General features: G+C 55.1%; 1 protein-coding gene across 2 annotated transcripts; it reads left to right on the plus strand.

Annotated features, from left to right (window-relative positions):
* Positions 1-3,449: 3,449 nt before the first annotated feature.
* Positions 3,450-15,393, plus strand: PKDCC (protein kinase domain containing, cytoplasmic). Of its 2 annotated transcripts, none has more exons than XM_032410389.1 (7): positions 3,450-4,258; positions 8,666-8,788; positions 9,393-9,664; positions 10,337-10,416; positions 10,659-10,766; positions 12,377-12,550; positions 14,477-15,393. In XM_032410389.1, the coding sequence occupies exons 1-7, from the start codon at positions 3,620-3,622 to the stop codon at positions 14,542-14,544; spliced, it is 1,464 nt and encodes a 487-aa protein (XP_032266280.1). In that variant the 5' UTR covers positions 3,450-3,619; the 3' UTR covers positions 14,545-15,393. The 2 variants fall into 2 exon arrangements, with proteins under 2 accessions (XP_032266280.1, XP_032266278.1); XM_032410387.1 differs by lacking the exon at positions 14,477-15,393 and adding an exon at positions 12,776-13,936.
* The last annotated feature ends 5,690 nt before the right edge of the window (positions 15,394-21,083 follow it).

Genomic DNA, 21,083 nt, shown 5'->3' on the forward strand with positions numbered 1-21,083 from the left:
AATGTATTTTGTATATTTCCTTTTAAAGGAAATAAATCCACAGAACTCTGAGAATATACCTTCAAGATCCCAGGGGCCCAGGCACCCGAGAAGCATTGTGTAACTCGCTACTTTCCGGAAGACCTAGAAGAACCAGCTAGCAAAGACTACACGGAGAGGCTAGAAGAGAGCATTTCAGGAAGGAGGAGCTGGGAGGGCAACCTGGGAAAACACGGATGATGGCTGCAAGTCAGGACACAGGGCAGGCACGGGGCTGGGGAAATCTGGCTCCATGCAGGGAAATGAAAAGGGGCCAACAGGGCTGGGGGCAGGGCTGGGGCAGCTCATGGAGGCCCAACGGCCCAGTTCAGTTTACCCTCCAAGTTTTCAAGCAGGAGCATAATACTCCAAAAGAGGTGTTTAAGACCTGGGCTGGAGGTTAAAGGAAGACGACCAAGAGAGCTGCTGAGAGGCAGCCCAGGACCACCTGACACAACATGCAGACAGGAGGTATCTAAGACATTTCCAGAGAAATCTAGCATTTTGGAGTCTGAACCCTCTGCCTCCTTCCCCAGGATAGCTATCCAAGTTAGCCTTTGGGGTGGGTAGGGGTGTGGCAGGCAGGGGGAGAAGCAGGAAGATGCGGTGTGTCCGCAGCACTGAGCCTTCACGCTAGCAGAGACTGGTCTGCGGGCGGCTGTGGCCCTGAGTGACAGCTGGAGGAAGACTCTCTTGTGAAGACGGCATTCAGTGCTCAAAGTTGGACACTGGCCTGAGGAGGAGGCTGGCCCTGCCGGGTCTCCAGGACAGGGCCAGTGGGCAGACTATAGATCCCGAGCTTGAAGCAGTAGTCTGTGTCTTTTTCAATTCTTTTGAAATGATGATTCTTCTCCCTGGGTGGCAAAAAAGGAAAAAAAAAAAAAAGCAAACAAGCAGAATTTGGTTAAGAACTCAAGAACTGCCAATTCAGAAACTCTAATCTCCAAAAGTGCAATCCCTTTTTTTCAGAGGCCAAAAACCTATTTCCATCAAAGATTGTGTGTGTCTGTGTGTCTGAGACTGGCGGGGGAGACAGAGTGGGTGTGAGGAGAGCGCTGGAATGTCTTCGTTCCTGTGTGGGAAGCCACCGCTCCGTGGGCTTCCACGTGTGCCTTGTATGTACATTTGTGCCTGTTCCTCAGGCCCCTGTGTGCACTGAACTTTCAGACCATAATAGAAACACCGAGCCTTGGCAAAGATATCATAGGAATAATTATCTAATTTCAGAACATGTTATTATAATACCTACTTGATGTGTAACAAACTTAACAATGTTCACCTTATATTCACCAGCTCTAAGTTGGAGACTCGCAGTGCCAAGTCCTACCTCAGGGGCTTCTCCGAGACCCTAGAGCAGAGCAGGCCCCAAAGAAAGCTCTTTAAGGAATATCCACCCCACCCCCACTCCCCATCCCCCACTCCATGGCTTCCTCCTGGATGCAGAGGTTTGGCTGTGGAGATCCGAGGAGATTGCTGGAAGAGGGGCAGAGCCTAACTTGGTTGGCATCTCTGTTCCTCCCAGAATCCCCAGTCCTCACCAGGAGAGGAGCCCCTGGAACTGGGAAGAGAGCAGCCATATTGGGGTCACGGAGGCAGATAGGCTTTCCCTGACTCAGCAGTGGGCCAGGGGGCCTCAGGATCTGCAAGCCTCCCTTCTTCCCCAGGGGCTGGGTTGGACTGAGGCTGTGTGAGGAGAATGTTTGCTGTTTGCTGCTGTTGACTTTAGCCAGTAGCTCTGTTTACAAACCCAGGTTGGTTTTCCCAGCACAGTTAATTAGAACAAAGACATCTGGTGTGAGGGCTGGGGAGGGCATCTGCTCAGAGCATTGCCCCCACACCCAGCAGCGGTGGGCCAGCACGGGGCAGAGCAGCTAAACAGGACCAGACCGAACCCACCAAACTCAAGGTTCTCAGAAGAACCGTGGCTTTTCTCACTCTGCCTTTCCCATGCCTGCTAATTTGGACCGGGCCCCAACGCTCCAGCCTTAGGGCACCCCAAGAGTCAGGGATGGATGCCCCTACCTCAGTGGAATCCCAGGCTGGAGATCAGACTCAGTCCTCTCCTCTGCCCTTCCATGTCCAAAAGAACTGGGAGAGAGATTGCCGTCAGCTCTCTCATCACAGTGACTCTGCATTCTGTAGGAATGCCAGACCTCTTCAGCCCCCTGGAGGAAAATCTCCCCTCCCTGACACCCCCTCAGAGAGGTGTCCTTCCGACATCCCCCTGACTCCTCTCCAGCCAATCTCTGACACTGCGGGGAGGAAAGAGATTAACCAGTCCAGAACCAGAGGGAGGCAGGAAGGTGCCCAGGAAGGTGAGAGGTTCTGGGTGGACAGTTCCAGGGCTATGGGGAAGTGGAGGGCTGGGATGGGGAGGGGCAGCAGCTTATCTCTCCCAGGAGGGGGGAAGCTCACTCCAAACAGCTAATGCACTGGCGTGTGAAAGCCCCTCAATTAGCACTAATGATGCAATCAGGGAGGGAGGAGGAGGGACCAGAAGTTCTGGCGGAGTCAGCACCAGCTTACACACAGGGTACACACTCCCTTCCTCCAACACAGTGGCCCCTTCAGACACACCAGTGCACACACTCCACAGACAGCCTGGACCACGCACGTCCGTGGGTACAAATGCACCCTTTGCACAAACTACTAGCATGCATATGGTTCGCGATCCGCTGCTGACTGCGGAGATCCCGGGGAGAGGAGTTCGATCTGGGGCTTCAGGGTCAAGGAAAATGAGAAGCCAGAAAGACTTGGTGGCTGAGGTTGAATAGGGCATCTTCGATTATTCCTCTGATCCCAGAATTCCCGACCCACGCAGGCTCGCAGGTGCCAGCCTCTCTACGGCCACCTCCCCGCACCACCCCCACCCCTTCGCCCCGGGATCCGGGACTAGGCGAGGAGCCTCTATCCCCAGCCCCCACCCCGGAGGGAGGCCCTGGGTTCCGGGAGAGAGCTCTGAGAGCACACGGACCCCCAGCACCCCAGAGCCAGCTGCTCGTCCCCTCCGGAGCCCGTTACCCGCCGACCTCACCCCTTTATCTTCTCCCCCACCCCGCCCGGCCGGCTCCGTTATCCGCCTCCTGGTTCCGTTATCCGGCAGCCCCGGCCCCGTTATCCGCCCTCGCGCCGGGCCCGGAGCTCCCGCGCGTCGCGGGGTCGCCGCCGCCCCCTCCCCCTGCCGCGGCCCGAGCTCGGGGGCCCGCGGGCTGGGCAGGGCCGGAGCCGCCTCCGCGCCGCTTCCCAGGCCCGGACGGCCGCGAGAGGAGGTCCCGCTGTCAGTCAGCGGGGAAGGCCGGGCCGGGCGGCCGGAGGGGGCGGCGCCGAGGACGGGCTCGGGCCGGGAGCTGGGAGGCGGAGGCGGAGGGGGCGGGGGCGGGGGCGGGGGTGGCTCCGGGCCTTATAAGCGGCGGGGGCAGGGCGGGAGGGAGGCAAGTGTCAGGCCGATGTGCGGCCCGCGAGGGGCCGGGGTCGGGGCCGCCGGGGCCATGCGCTCGGACTGGGCAGGGGGCCGGAGGGACGCAGAGCGGAGCCGCCTCGGAGCCTGAGCCTCCGGGGCGAGGGAGCCGCGCGGGGCCGGCCGGCTGGGGGGAGGGGAGCGATGCGGCGCCGGCGGGCGGCGGTAGCCGCGGGTTTCTGCGCCTCCTTCCTGCTGGGCTCCGTCCTCAACGTGCTCTTCGCACCGGGGTCGGAGCCTCCGCGGCCAGGCCAGTCCCCCGGGCCCTCGCCAGCCCCGGGCCCGGGCCGTCGCGGGGGCCGCGGGGAACTGGCCCGGCAGATCCGAGCGCGCTACGAGGAGGTGCAGCGCTATTCCCGCGGGGGCCCCGGGCCCGGGGCCGGCCGGCCGGAGCGGCGGCGCCTGATGGACCTGGCTCCGGGCGGGCCGGGCCTGCAGCGTCCCCGGCCCCCGCGGGCCCGGCCCCTGCCCGACGGCGCCCCGAGCTGGCCCCCGGCTCCCGGCCCGGGCTCCCCCGGCTCGGGCCCGCGCCTGGGCTGCGCCGCGCTCCGCAACGTGTCCGGCGCACAGTACGTGGGCTCAGGCTACACCAAGGCCGTGTACCGGGTCCGCCTGCCGGGCGGCGCCGCGGTGGCGCTCAAGGCGGTGGACTTCAGCGGCCACGATCTGGGCAGCTGCGTGCGCGAGTTCGGGGCTCGGAGGGGCTGCTACCGGCTGGCGGCCCACAAGCTGCTCAAGGAGATGGTGCTGCTGGAGCGGCTGCGGCACCCCAACGTGCTGCAGGTACGACGGTGGGGGGGAGAGGGTGAGGGTGCTGGCTGGACGTGCCCAGGTCCGGTCACTCTGACTGGAAGAGAACCCTCGGCCATATAGATAAAGACTGTGCCCAGGTTAAGTAGGGGCAGAACCCCGACCGCGGCCGCTTCCCACTACACTGCCCTGCCCCTCACTCCTGAGTGGGCGTCTCTTTACGGAGGGACTCCTGCGTCTCTCAGCTTCCACCCCATATCCTTTGAAGACAGAGACCGGGACGGAGGGTCCCAAAACTCGAGGTAGGGGTGCGAGTCTGTTAGGACTTAGGACCCTGCTTCTGGCTGGAGCTAGGGTGTTGAGCACCAGGGAAATAACCCCAAGCCAAGACACAGAGGTCATCCCTGAGTCAGGATTCCAACTGCAGTGATAGGGCCCCCTTTCTTGATGGAATCTGAACCCCACTTCTTTCAACGTCCAGTGGCTTGTCAGGTTTTGAAGATGGGATGGGACAACAACGGGGTTGGGAAGGGCTAGAAGGAGACCCTGTATCGGGCTTGATTCCCAGAGAATATCCCCACCCCCTACCCCACCCAGAAGCCACTGGAAGGACTGGAGGGAATTGGGTAGTAGGCCAGAAAATACACAGCCCTTCCCAGAAGTGACCCCGCCATTCTCCAGGCCTTAAAGACAGCCCTTGGATCATGAAGGAAGCCTTAGGATCTTAGCTCAGTGCTCAGGGGACAGGCTACGGGCCTGAGGGTCTCAGGGTCACATTATCAGAGCAGATGTGGCCAGTGGCTGGAAGACTGAAAAGGCCAGATGCCCAGGTTCCTACTAAATGGGACTCTGTCTCTCCTGTTCACTGAGGAGCAGAGGGGAGAGATGAGACCCCACCTTGTTCCCTCTGGGCTAGACTAAGAGAGTGGGCCACTCACAGCCCCAGCACTGCCCTAACACACCCACTTCCTCCTCTCCCCCAGCTCTCTGTCCTTGAGTCGGCCCTAGGATTAGACAAACTCTTCCCTTGCACATGTCTGAGCAGCCTGAGAGGGGAATCCCTGACTGGTCTTGGCCCGCTGAACAGAGGGTGCATGCAGACTCCCCAGCAGAGGAACCTCGCCCACACCTTGCACCTCCGAGCCCCCTCAAATTAACCTTTCTGCACCCAGCAGAACTGACAAGAAATCTAGGAGTCCCTCCCTCCTCTTGTAAGGACTGAGATAGACCCCAGGCCTGGGTGGGTATTGCGGAACAAGAGAGAGGCGAGAGAGCTATTTATATTCCTGCTGGCTCCAGGTCTCCCCAGGCTCCCCCGACTCTGGTCAGATACTTGTGACCAGGTCCTGCGCCCTGAACTGGTGGCAGGAGGTCGGGCAGAGCCAACGGTTGTGAGCAGCCATGCCTGGATGCCCAGCTGACACTGGGCCTGGAGCTTCAGGGAGTGAGCGACTGGTTACGTGGCCATTCTAACTGGGAGGATCTTGTTCTCTTCGCTTCCCAGGGGCTCTTGGGAACTTTTTGGCAACCCTGGGGTGTCAGCCAGATTCTGAGGCAGTGGAGAAGCAGGACATTAAGTGTTAGTTAATTGATTCAAGAGGCCCCCCCACACACACCTCCCTTAGGACAGGTTTGAGGTTTTGATGTGCTCTCCTGTCTCTTAAGGAATTTCTCCCTCCCTCACTCACCCTACCCAAGCTTCCTGACCAGCATCTAGCTAACTGCCCCCACGCATCTCACAGAATGGTCCTCCGCTTTAATGTCAGGCCCCTGCCCGATTCTGAAAGCACCCCCAAAAATACATCTGTATTACATAGGTAATACATATATATATATTACAGCTGAATAGTTTTCACCCAAGACTGGGTCTGTCTGAGGTCGGCTGTGTGACTTTTACAGGGTCAGAGACTGGGGGTAGTTGCCCTAGGGCACCAAGTGTTAGAAGGTAGGGAGGGTCCCTTTCCATCTGGGGAAAGGTAAAAAGCTACCATGAGCGAGAAGAAAAGGTCCCTGAGTTTGAGTTTAGGAACTGTTTTGGGGTGACCGCCAGCCAGAGTCCCTCTGGCCTCTTCCTCAGGGCCACCTCTGCTGCCACGGAAGCCCGCTGTGGGGCACAGGGGGGTGCCCAGGAGGCTGCAGTGAGGGTGTGCAATGTTTCAATACCTCTTACTCATTTAAAATTTCAAAACCATTTGACTGCTGAACCAGGGAGGAGCCAAAGAATGTTTCTTAGAGTTCCGGCTCCCCCAGGCCACCCGGAGGCCCCATCCCCATCTCTGGCAGCCCCCAAGTTGGTTCTGTGGATTCTACTAGAAAAGCCCCAGGTAGCATGTCCCACCATGCACCTCCCAGCACTTTCTCTGGTCTCTGGGGACCTGCCTGGGCGAGATCTCTCTATCTTTCTTCTGTCACCCCCTACACACACACACACACACACACACACACACACACACACACACACACTTCTCACGTGATAGATGCCTCTATAGCCCAGGGTCAAAGGGCAAAAGGGTCTTCCCTCCCCCCAACCTCCACAGTTCTAGGATCTCAGGCCTCAGATGGGGCCCCAGCCTGCTTGGGCCCAGATTCTGGCCCTGCTAGAGTATATTTCTTCTCCCAAACGAACAAAAGATGCGACTGAAATGCTCAGCCTCACGCTTCCTGGGGGGGTTAATGGTGTCTTTTTATTTTTTCCTGAGGGGTGTTGATTAATACCTCGTTAACAGCGCATTTAACGACCTCCGGGTGTTTAATAACCTTCAGAAGTTTCCCACAAAGGCTCAGACTCTGGGCAAGAAAATGAGAACCAGGCCCCAGGGCTGCTCCCCTTACCTTCCCCCCCACCCCCCCACCCCCGCCCCACCGGGGCCTGGGGCCTCCCTGGGCTAATGCGAGGTGGGGGAGCAGAGAGAGAGAGGGGGAAGAAGAGGGTGCCTGGGACTGTCCCCTGATCCCCGGTTTGCAGCCCTACTGATCTAATGGCGGCCCTGAGCCGTGCCTTCTCTCATGCCGGCAGGCTTGGGGCAGCTGGCTCCAGGAAGGGGGAGCTAAAAGGGCACTCCTGGGACGGAAGAGGGCATGTGAGGGCCTGGAGTGGATCTGGGAGGGGTGTGAATGATGGTAAGAAGGGTGACAGTATGCAGGGACATCTAACCTGTGGGCTTGGCTCCCCCTGCTCTGCAACCCCACCCTCCCCCCAGCCCCCACATTGTGCAGCTCTCCCCTCTCCCTACTATGGTCTGGACAACTCAGCCTTTGTGTTTCTACCCCACAGGGTGCTGGTTGTTTTGAGCCTCATCTGATCCCTGGCTGATGGGCAGTGTGGTGGGGGAGGCTGGAGGAAGCAGGGCTCTCTCTCTGGATGCTGCTTTAGGTGTTAATGACAAAGTCAGGCTGTGCTTCCCAGAAGTCCCTGACTAGATGAGCTATACTGAGCCCATCCTCGGGTCCTGTGGAGTGGGCAGGCCCTTGTGAGCATGCCCCCAAAGAACTGATCTTCCGCAGAAACCATCCCTTACTACTAATCCCATTGGTGGGTGTGACCACCCCCACCAACATATGCAAAGAACACCCAAGGCTGTGCCCCTTGGATGCTTTGTTCTTATAGATGCTTGTTACCAGTCCCGAGGGAGCTTGTTTTTCTGCCCACAAGACCAGAGCTGAGAAAAAATGAAGTTGCCAGAAAGTAGAAATGATAAGGAATAGAAGATTGGGATGCCTGAGTGGCTCAGTCGGTTAATCGTCTGCCTTCGGCTCAGGTCCTGATCCCAGGGTCCTGGGATCGAGCCCTGCATCAGGGTCCTTGCTCATCGGGGAGCCTGCTTCTCCCTCTGCCTGCCGCTCCCCCTGCTTGTGCTCACTCTCTCTCTCTCTCTGTCTCTCTGACAAATAAATAAATAAAATCTTAAAAAAAAAATAAAAGGAATAGAGGACTGGAGCAGGAGAGGAGGTAGAATACCCATTTGCTGGCTTGTTGATTAACAAATGGTATTCGTAGAAAGAACCAGGCTGTGGAATCCAAGTGACAGAAATTTGAATGCTAGCTCCTGCATTAGCTGTGTGACGTTACGCAAGTAACTTAACTTCTCTGAGTTAGTTTCCTCACCTGTAAATTGGAGATTATAAGAATCAAGTTATGCGTGTAGAACACTTAACACAGTGCCTGGCACATGGCTGACACGTGGTGTCCAGACCTGCCCATTTACCTGAGCAGCAGGAGGTAGGAGGCTGAAGTCGCCAGCAGGAGCTCTGGCTGCAGGGACAGAGGGCAGGCTTCCCCGGGCCATGCTGCTGTTCTCTTCTGGCCTGAGCTGAAGCAACAGCCTAGGGATTGGGGTGGGAGGTGCGTAGCGCAGAGGGAGGGGGGCCTCTGACAGCCCAGCCCTTCTCTGTCCCCACCCCGACCCTGTGACCTAATGACCTGCCCTGGGCCTCCCCCAGCTCTATGGCTACTGCTACCAGGACAGCGAGGACATCCCGGACACCCTGACCACCATCACAGAGCTGGGTGCCCCTGTGGAGATGATCCAGCTCCTGCAGACTTCCTGGGAGGACCGCTTCCGAGTGAGCAGGGCGGAGGGCTGGGCCCTGGGCTCCTTGCTGGGATGGTTTTCCCTTAGAAGGCCAGCCCTCCAGAGCAGCTTGGACTCCTCCTCAGTCAGAAAAAGGAGGGAAAGATGGAGCAAAGCTGACTCAGCTGTCAGCCAAAGGGTTAAAAAAAGAAGCAAGACATAGAAGATCCTGACGTTTTTGTGCTCCTTACACACACACACACACACGTGCATGCACGCCCGTGTAGCCTGGCTGCCAGAGGGCCAGTGTCCTAGGACTAGAAAAGACCTTAAAGTCATCTTGACCCTCCATTTCCACGCACTGGACTAAAACCACACTCAAGATGCAACTTCAAGGAGGAGAGCCGGTATCCGCAGACTTCCGTGCGGCCTATTTCCCACTGACTCCGTGTTACTTTCAGGGTCAGGTCAGCCCAGGGTTACTAGAAAATCACTGGCTTGCTCTGTAAGGCCCCTGGCCCTCAGCCCTTAGTAAGCACTGGAGCCTTTAGGAGAAAAGCCAACCCCCCCCCTTGTCCCAAAGGGGTGAGCCCTGGAGTCCCCCAGGCCCCCTCCCAGGAGAGAAGCCTATGAGCAGCCTTGTGTCTGCCCCTCAGATCTGCCTGAGCCTGGGCCGGCTCCTTCACCACCTGGCCCACTCCCCACTGGGCTCGGTCACTCTGCTGGACTTCCGCCCCCGACAGTTCGTGCTGGTGGATGGGGAGCTGAAGGTGACAGATCTGGACGACGCACGCGTGGAGGAGACGCCGTGTGCGAGCAGTGCTGACTGCATCCTGGAGTTTCCGGCCAGGAACTTCAGCCTGCCCTGCTCGGCCCAGGGCTGGTGTGAGGGCATGAATGAGAAGCGCAACCTCTACAATGCCTACAGGTGACCTCCCCCCCCCCCCCCCCCCCCTAGGAAGGCCGGGGAGGAAGAGTGAGCCAGGGAGGGCATGGCAAGGGGAGAGCCCACATGGGGTCCAGGAGGCCAGCCAGGGTGGGGAGACTCCGCCTTGACCAATGGAGGAGCAGGGGTGGGGAAGGTCTTCTACCCACTCAAGAAGGGAACATTCAGGCTCCCGACGATGAGGCTAAAAATAGTCATCTCCAAGGAGAATCTGGGGTGGGGGGTGGCAGCTGGAGGCTTCTTAAAATAGTGTCAGATTCAGAGCCTAGGGCTGGTGGGACTGGCACTACCCCTTCGTCCCCTGGTCCTTCAGTCTGGAAGCTCCTCACTGGGCCCCAGCTATGGGGCTGCTGTCACAGTGATCAGCTCAGGGGATAAGGTGGCACTGGCTGGTGGGGGAGTCCTGGGGACGGATGGGGAAAAGAGACCTCAGATTGCAGCGTGGTATAAAGTTAAGGTGTGGCCTTAGCATGTGTCCTGATCCCTACCCTGAGTCCTGAGTGGACTCCTTCATTCGCTCTGGGGTTATGCCTGGGTGGTAGGCCTGAGGGATCAGGCTCCCTGGCCAGATTAAGGTTCTGTCCCAAGTTGGGGCAGAGGAAGGATGTGTCCCCAAGGCCGGACCACTGAGCCCCTGGTTTCTCTCTGCCCCAGGTTTTTCTTCACATACCTCCTGCCCCACAGCGCCCCACCCGCACTGCGGCCTCTGCTGGACGGCATTGTCAACGCCACGGGTGAGCTCTCCAGGCGCCGTCTGCTTCCCATCACCGCCCCCCAGCAGGCATGGGGACGAGAATGCCCCAGGACAGCACAGTATGGCGTTTCCCAAAGTGGCATTCCATGGCAAACCCCCTTCCCAGTCCACTGGTCACCTGGGCCCAGGTTCCAGGGAAAGAGAGGGAAAGGCAGCAGGTTGCAGACTGCGGGGAGGGGTAGGAGCGCGGGCACCCTCTCCTAGCCACACTGCACTCCGCAGGAGAGCTCAGCTGGGGAGTAGACGAGACTCTGGCCCGGCTGGAGAGAGTGCTGCACCTGTTCCGGAGCGGGCAGTATCTGCAGAACAGCTCAGCAGGCAGCAGAGCCGGTGAGTGGCTCCCGCAGGGCTCCAGGGGCTCCAGGGGCTCGGGAGCAGGGGGGAGGGTGAGTGGTCCCCTTAATCGCGCTAAGCGGCTCATCCTCCTAAGGCACACTTGAAGAGACCACTGACTGTTTAGCCTCTACTTGGAGGTCTTCTCTCTGGCTGAGCCAGAACGACTATAATTCTGCCTTGACCTCGGGGCAGGGGGCGGGGGGGGGCAGGCATCGACACCCCTTCTCTGGGTGGCTCCAGACCCCACTCTGTATTGACTGTGTGACTTTGAGCAGCTTCCCTACACCTTGAGCCTCATTTTTCTCTCCTGTGAACTGGGTTTAATATTTCCTGCCTCACAAAATGCTTATGGGGATTCAATGCTAGGCGAAGTGTGTGCGAGCAATTAACTTGCTTCCTGTTACACAGTTGTATTACAGAATATATGTTGGCTCCTCTTTCCTTCCTCTGCCCTTCTGGGGCTAGGAGGGAGGCTGGAGGAGGCTGCGATTCCACACCGAAACCAGCCGAGAAGCCCAGGAGCACGGGGAGAATTGCAGCCCCCAGCCGTCGTTGTTCTGCTGAGGCCCTGGGGTTTATCATGGTTGGCAGGGGGGCCAGGAGTGGGCAGCCTCTGTATTCGAGGAGCTCTGGCCAGTCTTAGGGGTGGGGGAGCCCTCGTTAGCCCTGTAAATAAAGTTTAACGAGGTGAACAATGGCTGGCTCTGTCCCTGAGGACGCCGTTTATGGGGCCATAAATCACAGCCAGCCCTGGACTTTGGTCTAGTCCCTGGTAGAAGAAGGAGGCAGGAGGGCGGGGTGGCCAGAGGCCCAGGGCTTCTGCACTATCAGTCCCGAGCTGGGGCTCCCCAGGCAGCAGGAAGGACTCAGGTGAACGAGCAGCTTCCTGATTGAGGAGCTCGCAGAGCCTCTGGGGGCTCTTTCTGTGTAATGGGAAGATTTTTCCTCCAGCTTCCTCCCCCAAACACCAGAGCTGTGGATTCCCCAATGGTCATTTTTGTGTTTCACATTCATTTGCATTCCTCGTAACTTCAGAAATCCCCAACTGCTCCCTCCCTGAGGAGCTTGCCTCATCTCTCTCCCTAAGGCCCAAAGGAAGCAGGACCCAGGGGTGCTCTAAACTCTTGCTACTCAAAGTGTGGTCTGCAGACCAGCAGCACCAGAAGCTGGTTAGAAATGCCCACCCCCAAACCCCACCCCTGACCCCCTAAATCGGGGTCTGCATTTTAGCAAGAGTCCCTGGAGATTCACAGGCACACTGAAGTTTGAGAAGTCCGGCTTTAAATGTCCAAAATGTCCTGACCTCAAGCTCTGCGTGTGCGTTTATCCCACGATGCACCCGCTGTCAGGTGCTGTCCGAACCCACTGTGCACCCTCAGATTTGAGAGCTGTGGGTCTCCCAAAAACCGAATCTGAGCTTTGCCTTTACTGGGTGCTCAGCCCAGTTCCACAGCAGTAGCTGCCTTCATCCCCATGCGAGGGTGACTGGGCTAGCTTTCAGCTTTCAGTTAGGAAATGAGTCTTAGCCCTTTCCAGGAAGCGGCCCCAGCCCTCCTGCCTGGAAACACAGAGTTCTCATTCGAGCTCCATCCCCAAACCCACAGAGTACCAGCGCCTCCCAGACAGCACCATCCCCCAGGAAGACTACCGCTGCTGGCCCTCCTACCACCACGGGAGCTGCCTCCTCTCAGTGTTCAACCTGGCTGAGGCCGTGGACGTCTGCGAGAGCCATGCCCAGTGCCAGGCCTTTGTGGTCACCAACCAGACCACCTGGACAGGTGAGCCAGTGGGAAGGGAAAGGACGTCCTGAGGGAGGTGACTGGCGTTCCCTGGAAGAGACTGACAGGTAGTGGTCCCCCGTCAGAAGCCAGCTTTGATGAAAAGACAAGAAGGCCGAGATGATGAGAGACAAGTCTACACGTCCTCTAGGCAGTCCCATCGGGGAGAGTGGCCCCGCCTCCAGGGAGAGAAACAGTCCCGTTATCTCTCACCTCTGCCTCCAGGTCGGCAGCTGGTATTTTTCAAGACAGGATGGAGCCACGTGGTCCCTGATCCCAATAAGACGACATATGTGAGGGCCTCGGGCTGACCTCTCGGGGGGCTCAGCTGACAGCGGACCAGCCCCGCCAGCTGGGCTCGCCGGTGGAGGGAGGGAGGGACGGACTTGCACTAGCAGCACTGCATGTCACCTGGAAACCCCTGCAGACGAGGCTGACATCCCAGACGGTGAGGTGACCAGGACAACGTGCAATAATGCCAAATGTTAAAATGTGAGTTTACCGGTCTAGGTATGGGACTGCTGGCCCCGGGGCCAGGAATCACGGGAGCGGGGCAGGGGCGCGGACTGCCTCCCCAAGCCTCTGGGCAGCCAGCAAGGCTCAGGCTGGTATCCCCTGTGGGGGCCCTGGCCCTCGCTGGGACAGTTCTGTGGGCAGCCCCATCACTGTGTTCATGGTGTAAGAATGTAGCCAGAGCCCCTGCTGCTGCTGCTGCATGTCACCATCTGGTGGGGGCTGCGTGGGGACAATCGGTCACGGAGTGTTCTCTCAGCTCAGCTCCGGACAGAAGACTTGACGGGGATGCTCTGGGATGAGGGGGATTCTGTACCCGGGGAGGCCACCTCTGGCCACCCAACCGGGGGCACCCACAGGCCAGCGCAGGGGCAGGGACAGAGGAGCCCACAAGGTATGAGCCAAGACATGGGGTCAAGGAGCAGGTTGCAGTTTGAGCCAGGACCTGGGGTGGGGGTGGGGCCGGGGCCTTTCTGCCTCATTTGCTTTCAGTGAAAGCCGCAAAGCAGCCAAAACCAGCCTCTCCCCCCTCCTGGAGTTTGTATATCCAGAAGCTTTTGTACTTCTTGTTCATTAAAATGTTTATTTTTGTAAAAAAAAAAAAAGGTCAATCAATTAATAAATGACGTTTCACGGCAAGGACTCTTCCCAAAGCCACAGTTTCTTGGGCTGACTTGTCCTCATTTAATGTCTTTGGTGTTTGTTTGGGGAAGTGGGGGCAGGAGAGGTCATGGGGGATGACCTTTGGAGGAGTGAAATCTCCGTGGCAAACACTGAAGTTGGCAAAATGTGTTTGCAGGCCCTGCTCCCACGGCGCCCACCTCCCTCCATGGCCCTCCACATCCGTGTCCGGACAAAAGAAAGGAGGGACTTCCTCCCCTAGGGACGTTCACACTTTCACACACACCAGTTCTTTATATACAGAGCTTTTACCTAAAGGACTGGTGTCCTAAGGGTGGGATGTCAGCCACAGTCAGGTTGCGGGGCTCTGAGCAACCTGTAGTCAGGTCAGCTTTGTCCCGTTCGGGGTTGGGCCTGGTCATCATCACCACGGCCCACCACAAGCTAATGGGCAATTTGTTTTCCTGAGCTTTTCTCTGAGCATAAAATATATGGAAAGAGGGGAGAAAGGAAGGTCTACAGAAAGACCAGCCCCCTCTACCTGGGCTTTAGGAGGGAGGGTCTAGCAAGGGAAGGCCCAAGTGTGTGGAAACCCAGAGGGGAAAATGAGGACCTAAGGGTTCCCAATCAATCACACTGAGGCCAGAAGGAGCCCAACATATCTGATACACATCTTCTAACTTGAAATCCTGCATCATTCTGCTTCTAGAATATTTTCAAAGCACACAAACCTTTAAGGGCTTTAAAAAGTATAACCAAACTTTAACTCAGAACCCGATTTCTCCTCAACAGACATGGTGGTTGTAAGTTCTCAAGATGTCCCTCCCTGTGGTTCTAAGGGATTGAGGAGGCAATCTTAGCTCTGGAATCCTAATCATGGATGCTGCTCAGACGCTCAAGGTTGCACCTCCCTACCACCATGCCTGGCCCGCACGTGCCACATCTCGCCTTTGGCTTCCTGGATTTGATGATTGTGGGAAGGTCAGAGCCACCACAGCAGCTCATACCATGGCTCAACCAAGTCAGATCCCAGCCGTGCTCATCCCGCTCAGGTCCCACCCTTCCACGGAGGACCTCTGCTCTCTTCAGATCTCCAGACCCCTTTCCTCAGCTGAATTCACACGCTACAACACGTGTAGCCTGCCCCACGCCGTCCAGTGTTAGATTTCCCCTGCCCTCTGTTATTCTCCAGCGGCCGACCAGCACATGGGATTTGAGGACAGGAGGACCCGCGTCGCTATGCTGAGACCAAGGAGGTGTCGTGGGACTGGGGCAGGGAAGTCTGCAGGGTCTATGTAGCCCAGAGGGAAACAAAGACCCTGATTACAGTCAGCAGACAGGCCCATAGGGCCCAGGAAGTGTGTGGCTCAGCGAGGAAAGAGAAGGCTGAAGATGAACCCAGAACTGCCTTCTAGGCTCTAGAAGTTTCTAGAAGTGGCCCGAGGAGAGGGGCAGGTGCTGGCCTCAGCAAGGTACAATGATCATTCCAATTTTATGGACCTGAAAACTGAAGCCTAGGTGACAGCTGCTAAGGGATTCAGTAAGCATTCAAATCCCACCGTAACTTCCAAGCCTGTCCCAGAGGGGAGAATCGCAGCAATCTAAGTGAGACGTAGGGAGCCCTTGCTTACTTGGAGTGGATGACAAACTAAAATGGAGCTCCAGGGGCACCTGGGTGGCTCAGTCAGTTAAGTGTCTGCCTTTGGCTCAGGTCATGATCCTAGTGTCCTAGGATTGAGCCCCACATTGGTCTCCCTGCTCAGCAGGGAGCCTGCTTCTCCCTCTCCCTCTGCACCCCCCACCCCTGCTCATGCTTTCTTGCTCTCAAATAAATAAATAAAATCTAGGGGCGCCTGGGTGGCTCATATAGTTAAGCAACTGCCTTTGGCTCAGGTCATGATCCCAGGGTCCTGGGATCGAGCCCCGCGTCCGGCTCCTGGCTCGGTGGGGAGCCTGCTTCTCCCTCTCCCTCTGCCCCTCCCCCTGCTCATGCTCTCTCTCTCTCTCTCTCTGTATCTCTGTGTCTCGAACAAATAGAACCTTTAATATATAAATAAATAAATAAATAAAATCTAAATAAAAAAATAAATGGAGGTCCAGAGCACATTAAACTTTTTTAGAAAGACTCAGGTACAGGCGGCTGAGGCAATAGTAGATGCTTCTTCCTCAGCGAGCGAGCCTTGCCTCAGAACCTAGATACCTGGGAGGAAAAATGGCCAGGTTCAGCCCTGCAGAATAAAGGACATTCGCAGCTAGGAACAGAGAGGTGACAGAGTGCCCTGAAAGGAAAGGGACAGCGAGTAAAAAGCCTGAGGCAAAATCACCCCTCCCCCCAGATGGCCGTTCACCGTGTAGCCACCTGTCTCCCTGGAACACGTTCAGTTCCTGGGTACATCTTGTCCCCTTCCTGCGGAAGCCAGAACCACACCCACTTTCCCCAAAGTCTATGTTCTTTCCGCTCCGTGGCGCAGTGGAGTGGAATGATACCCGGGGCCTCATGCATGGGAGAAATACATTCACCTAACTGAAGCCTTGGGTGACAGTCCCAGAGGAGGGAAGCCAGAGGTGGGTCCTTTCCAGGGCTGGGGAAGTAGGAAGCAACATGAGAGGGGTCACGTTGCCACTGGTCCCCCAAGAGACTCTGGAGGAATTTTGGCCCGTCCTGCGTTTTGCTCTCTGTGTCATCTGGGCTGTGACAACTCCCTGAGCCTCCGTCTCCTCGTCTGCAAATTTCAGATAAATAATATCTCCTTCACAGCAGTGTTACAGGGACCGAATGAAATTCTGTAAGTAAGGGTCTTAACCAGTGTCAGCAAATAGTACGGGTTTAGGAAATACTGGTTGATGTGTCGTTGCTATGAGTGAGCTGAGGCCTCAGGGTTCACCTGGGACCTGGCCTGGAAGACTACCCAGGTGGGCTGGGGAGAACCGAGGCACAGCCAGACTGTCCCCACGCCCCACCTCCAGCGCCCCCAACGGGGAGCACTGCCATCGCGGGGAGGAGGTGGAGCGGGGCTCTCCGGGTCAGTGCCCTGCGAGTTGAGTGTGTGGCAGACAGGAGGAAGAGGATTAACATGAAAGCAGAAAATGGGATTAGGAGGCCTCAGGATAATGTGCCCACCCGCCCGCCATCCATGACAACGGCTTCTTGCTTTCACTCTCTGGCTTCTGGAGCCCAAAGCATGTAAAGCTCGGTCGCCCCCTGCTCCCAGGGACAGAGCCAGCAAAAGACTTGGTAGACTCGGAGCATGCGACTACTCAGTCGGCTAGGAAGAGGGCCAGGCTGCCTTTATGTGCCCTTACTTTCTCATTTAATCCCCACGGTGGCTCTGAAACGGTGGATGGCCCAGAAGGTGAAGAGCCAGGATGTTAGCTTCCGAAAGCCTGTGTTTCTTCACCTCTCCCTACTGTCTCACGTGGGAGCACAGCGTCCCCCGGAACCCAGATCAGTGATGTCTCAGACCTGCACGCCCCTTAGGAAGAATTCCCAGACCCCCACCTGCCTTTGATAGAAAACCCAAAAGGCAATTTAAGGAGACCAGGTCTGCCTCTCTGGCTCATCCCATAAGGGTGAGGATGTCCCCCAAAGAGCTTGACCTTTTTTCAGGACGCCTTTGAGGTCTATCATGGAGGACTTTTATTTCCCCCGTAAGTTCTTTTTTTTTTTTTTAAGATTTTATTTATTTATTTGACAGACAGAGACATAGGGAGAGAGGGAACACAAGCAGGGGGAGTGGGAGAGGGAGAAGCAGGCTTCCCACTGAGCAGGGAGCCCAATGTGGGGCTCGATCCCAGGACCCCGATATCATGACCTGAGCCGAAGGCAGACGCTTAACGGCTGAGCCACCCAGGTGCCCCTCCCCCGGTAACTTCTTTGTGAATCCAGGCCAACGCTACACCATCAGGTGGAGAAAGTGCTACATAAGTCCCAACTGTGGGAAGAAGATTGACCACATTATTTCTTTTTTTTTTTATTTTTTTTTTTTTATTTTTTTTTTTTTTTAGATTTTTTATTTATTTATTTGAGACAGAGAGAATGAGAGAGAGAGAGAGCACATGAGAGGGGGGAGGGTCAGAGGGAGAAGCAGACTCCTTGCTGAGCAGGGAGCCCGATGCGGGACTCGATCCAGGGACTCCAGGATCATGACCTGAGCCGAAGGCAGTCGCTTAACCAACTGAGCCACCCAGGCGCCCTGACCACATTATTTCTTAAAATTACTTCTCAAGTTCTAGAGGATCCCCAGTGACCATGTCCAGGGAGTTCATTCTCTCACCCCATTCCGCAAATTAAAACAAGGCCCATCTCAGCCTCCTTTTTTAGGACTGTAATCCCTTGTCCTCCTGCCCCATCCTACGTGGCCCCCCACCCTCCATCACTCACCTACCCTCTGCTGGCTTCCTCCCCGCTCCAGGGTGTTCTCCTGAGGTATAGTGATAAGACGTCCCCCATCTGTCATTCAGGGTCCCAACAGGAATAGGAGAGTTAGATTTATAAATGTGTAGGTAGAGGGGAACCCCAAGGGATAGGGCTGGAACTCGGGCTAGCAGCAGTACAGCTATTACCAACCCCTCCCAAGGGGAGGGAATATAATCTGTTACCAGAACCCAGAGAACCTAGAAGGAGTCAAGTGACCAAGGACACAGCCAGGCGGGGTGACCTCACAAGGAGGGAGCCAGACGAATATGTACACTCGTGTTACTCTCCTCCCCGCCCCTCTGCCCCATCCCCATCTCCTGTGGAGCTCTCCACTGGCCAAACCCACCTGAAGCCAGAGGGACCTTGATGTGAGGTCTGTAATTATCGGGGAGTCCTCTACAGCATGCATTCTCATGAGGGCCGTGATCATCCCCAAGGAGACAAAACTTGGCTCTCGGGACGTGAAATAATCTTAGATATCCCAATGGCTGGTGGTCCTCCAAAAGCCCACAGTATATAAACAGATACACAGTATATGCATGCTATTAAAATTTCATGGGGGTGGTGCAATTAGGATAAAAGTATCCACAAAAGTACTTGGCAGGAGAGGGGGCAATAATGAAAAATAGATTAAGCGGCACTGGATTATAGGGACCCAAAACTCTTTCTTGGGCTGGCACTGAGAGCTTCCAATCTGTCACCCTCAAAAGTACAGTTTATACTACTCTTATCAAAACTGACATATATACCAATATACATCTATATGTATTCCCTGTGCAATGTATAATAACAACCATTAAAGTGCAATTTGAATTATCTTTCACCTAATGCTTTCCTCAACCTACCCTTGCCCATGCTGAACATCAGACCACTCACGAGTCTCCTGCGTCTCCCACAGCTTACAGCTTTTGGTTGAGATTTCTCCACAGAGAAGAGCCCCCCCCGCATCATGGGCAAGTCAGGCAATTTCAATGTGCAACTCCCTCCTCTCTCGAGGGCTCAGGCCACAAAATATTTCTCAAGCGCTAATCACTGCAATGAATACTGAATTACCAGACATGCCCCTGCCTTTCAGGACCTCACAGTGTCACTAAAGATGTCAAAAAAACATCACTAGAGCTGTCACAAACTCAACGAGGTGAGAGGAGCCCTATCATGATAGGGCAAGGAAGCTGATTTGCTTGGCAAAGCAGAGCGCCTGACGGTCCCCTCTCAAATCGCTAAGGGCCAGTTAGCCCGGTTAACCAGGACCCTCAGGAGCATCAGTCCCCCCACCAGAAGCCCTACCATTAACACTTCTCCATCCAGAGAGAGGCTTATTTATCCTTACTCCGTCTTTCTTATCTCTAAGCCAGTTCTCTATGGCCCCCAGACATTCCCCCCATTTCCATGGCGACTCAACAGGCTTTGGCGGGGAGCCTGTCAGAAGCTTCGTGAAAGTGTAAATAGAGTGTGTCTACTGTTTCCCCCTTATCCATACACTTATTTGGCCCTTCAAAGAGCTCTAGTAGATTAGGGAGGCACGATTTCTCCTCACCAAAGACAGGCTGCCTTTCCACAGGAGGTGGGGCTCGCTCAAGTACTCCATAATCCCACCCTGAGAGGTGCTGCTGACTGGCTCGGCGTGGAAACAAAACTTGTGGGCCATTTCCCAGAAGCCCTCAGGCACCCTGAGGTTCTTGCGCATGGAGGCCAGTCTTTAGAAAAGGCTCTCCTTTCGTCCTGCCCTTCCATGATGTTGATCTTCTTACTTATTTGGGGAAAGACGTGTAGGCAAAATGAAAATAAAATACAGGGTGCTTACTTTCCACGACTCGGAGATTTAAGGCTCTGTTAGCCGTCTGAACTCAAACAGAAGACAGTGGTAAGGTTATCTGTATCGCATTTCATTTTATGACACATCACCTTGTTTACACCCCTCTTCAGGTTGTTTATAGGGTATAGAATACCTTTAAACACTCTGGTCCTGTTTAGCCATTTTTTTTTTTTTCCCATCAATAAAAAATTTTAAAGGCAGCCATTGTTCTAAGAAATGACTCTTGTACTTAGGGCACAAAGATGCTTTAATGGGGAAAGACAGTTTGTCTTGTATCTTGGCCTCCCGTATCTTTTTGAACCAGGCTTTGATGCTCTGCGGAGTTTTCTGACTCCATCGTCGAGCTATGCAGCATTTTGCAGTTATTAAGAGCAAATGAGTTTCTTCTTTAAACACAGGCCTCTGCTTAGCACATTTAGTACTATTTGACTTGGGTCTCAAGATAGTGCTATTCCCGGAATGGACTTCACATGCTGCAATTTTTTTTTTTTAATTACCCACAATCCTATCACAGATGCTGAAATGAGCTTTTTTTTTTCCTACAGCCTCTCCAACGACTTGCTGAGATAAAGAGACTTATACAGGGTACTTGTGGGTTAGGAATTTCCAGGTTAACTCTTTAATATGCAAGTTGTTACATATATAACCCATTCATGCTACTTCTGAAACTATCTTCTGAGCAAATACTTCAAAATACAAAAAGATCCAAATGCATGCAGATGTTCCTTGAAACATTATTTAGAAAAACAAAAAATGCGGATTAGACAGCAATGGGATAAAATATGTAAATTACAGCGTTCGATGAAAAAAGCAGGATGCACACCCACATATGCAACTATGTAAAAATGTGTGTGAAAAAAGACTGGAAGGAATGCACACGAGGAAAAATTTTGCAAGGATGACAACCCAAGTAGCATTTTTTTTAAATTTCCGGAACTTTTCTTGCATGTTGTGATGTTGCTTAATTAAAAAAAAAATGATTTTAATTAGATAATTGTTTCAATGGATTAAAGGAGTAGCTCAATCTTTTCACCTAAAGTAGGAGCAAAATCTCTCTCTCTCCCACTTTGTTATATAACCTTCATTTAAATTGGAGTTTTGGAAAGTCAGCCCCACTAACTCCCTGATCCATAAAATGTGCTTGATGGCTTAATACTAGAGTTGAA

The sequence above is a fragment of the Phoca vitulina genome, unplaced genomic scaffold, assembly GCF_004348235.1.
Source record: "Phoca vitulina isolate PV1807 unplaced genomic scaffold, GSC_HSeal_1.0 scaffold12, whole genome shotgun sequence".
NCBI lineage: Eukaryota > Metazoa > Chordata > Mammalia > Carnivora > Phocidae > Phoca > Phoca vitulina.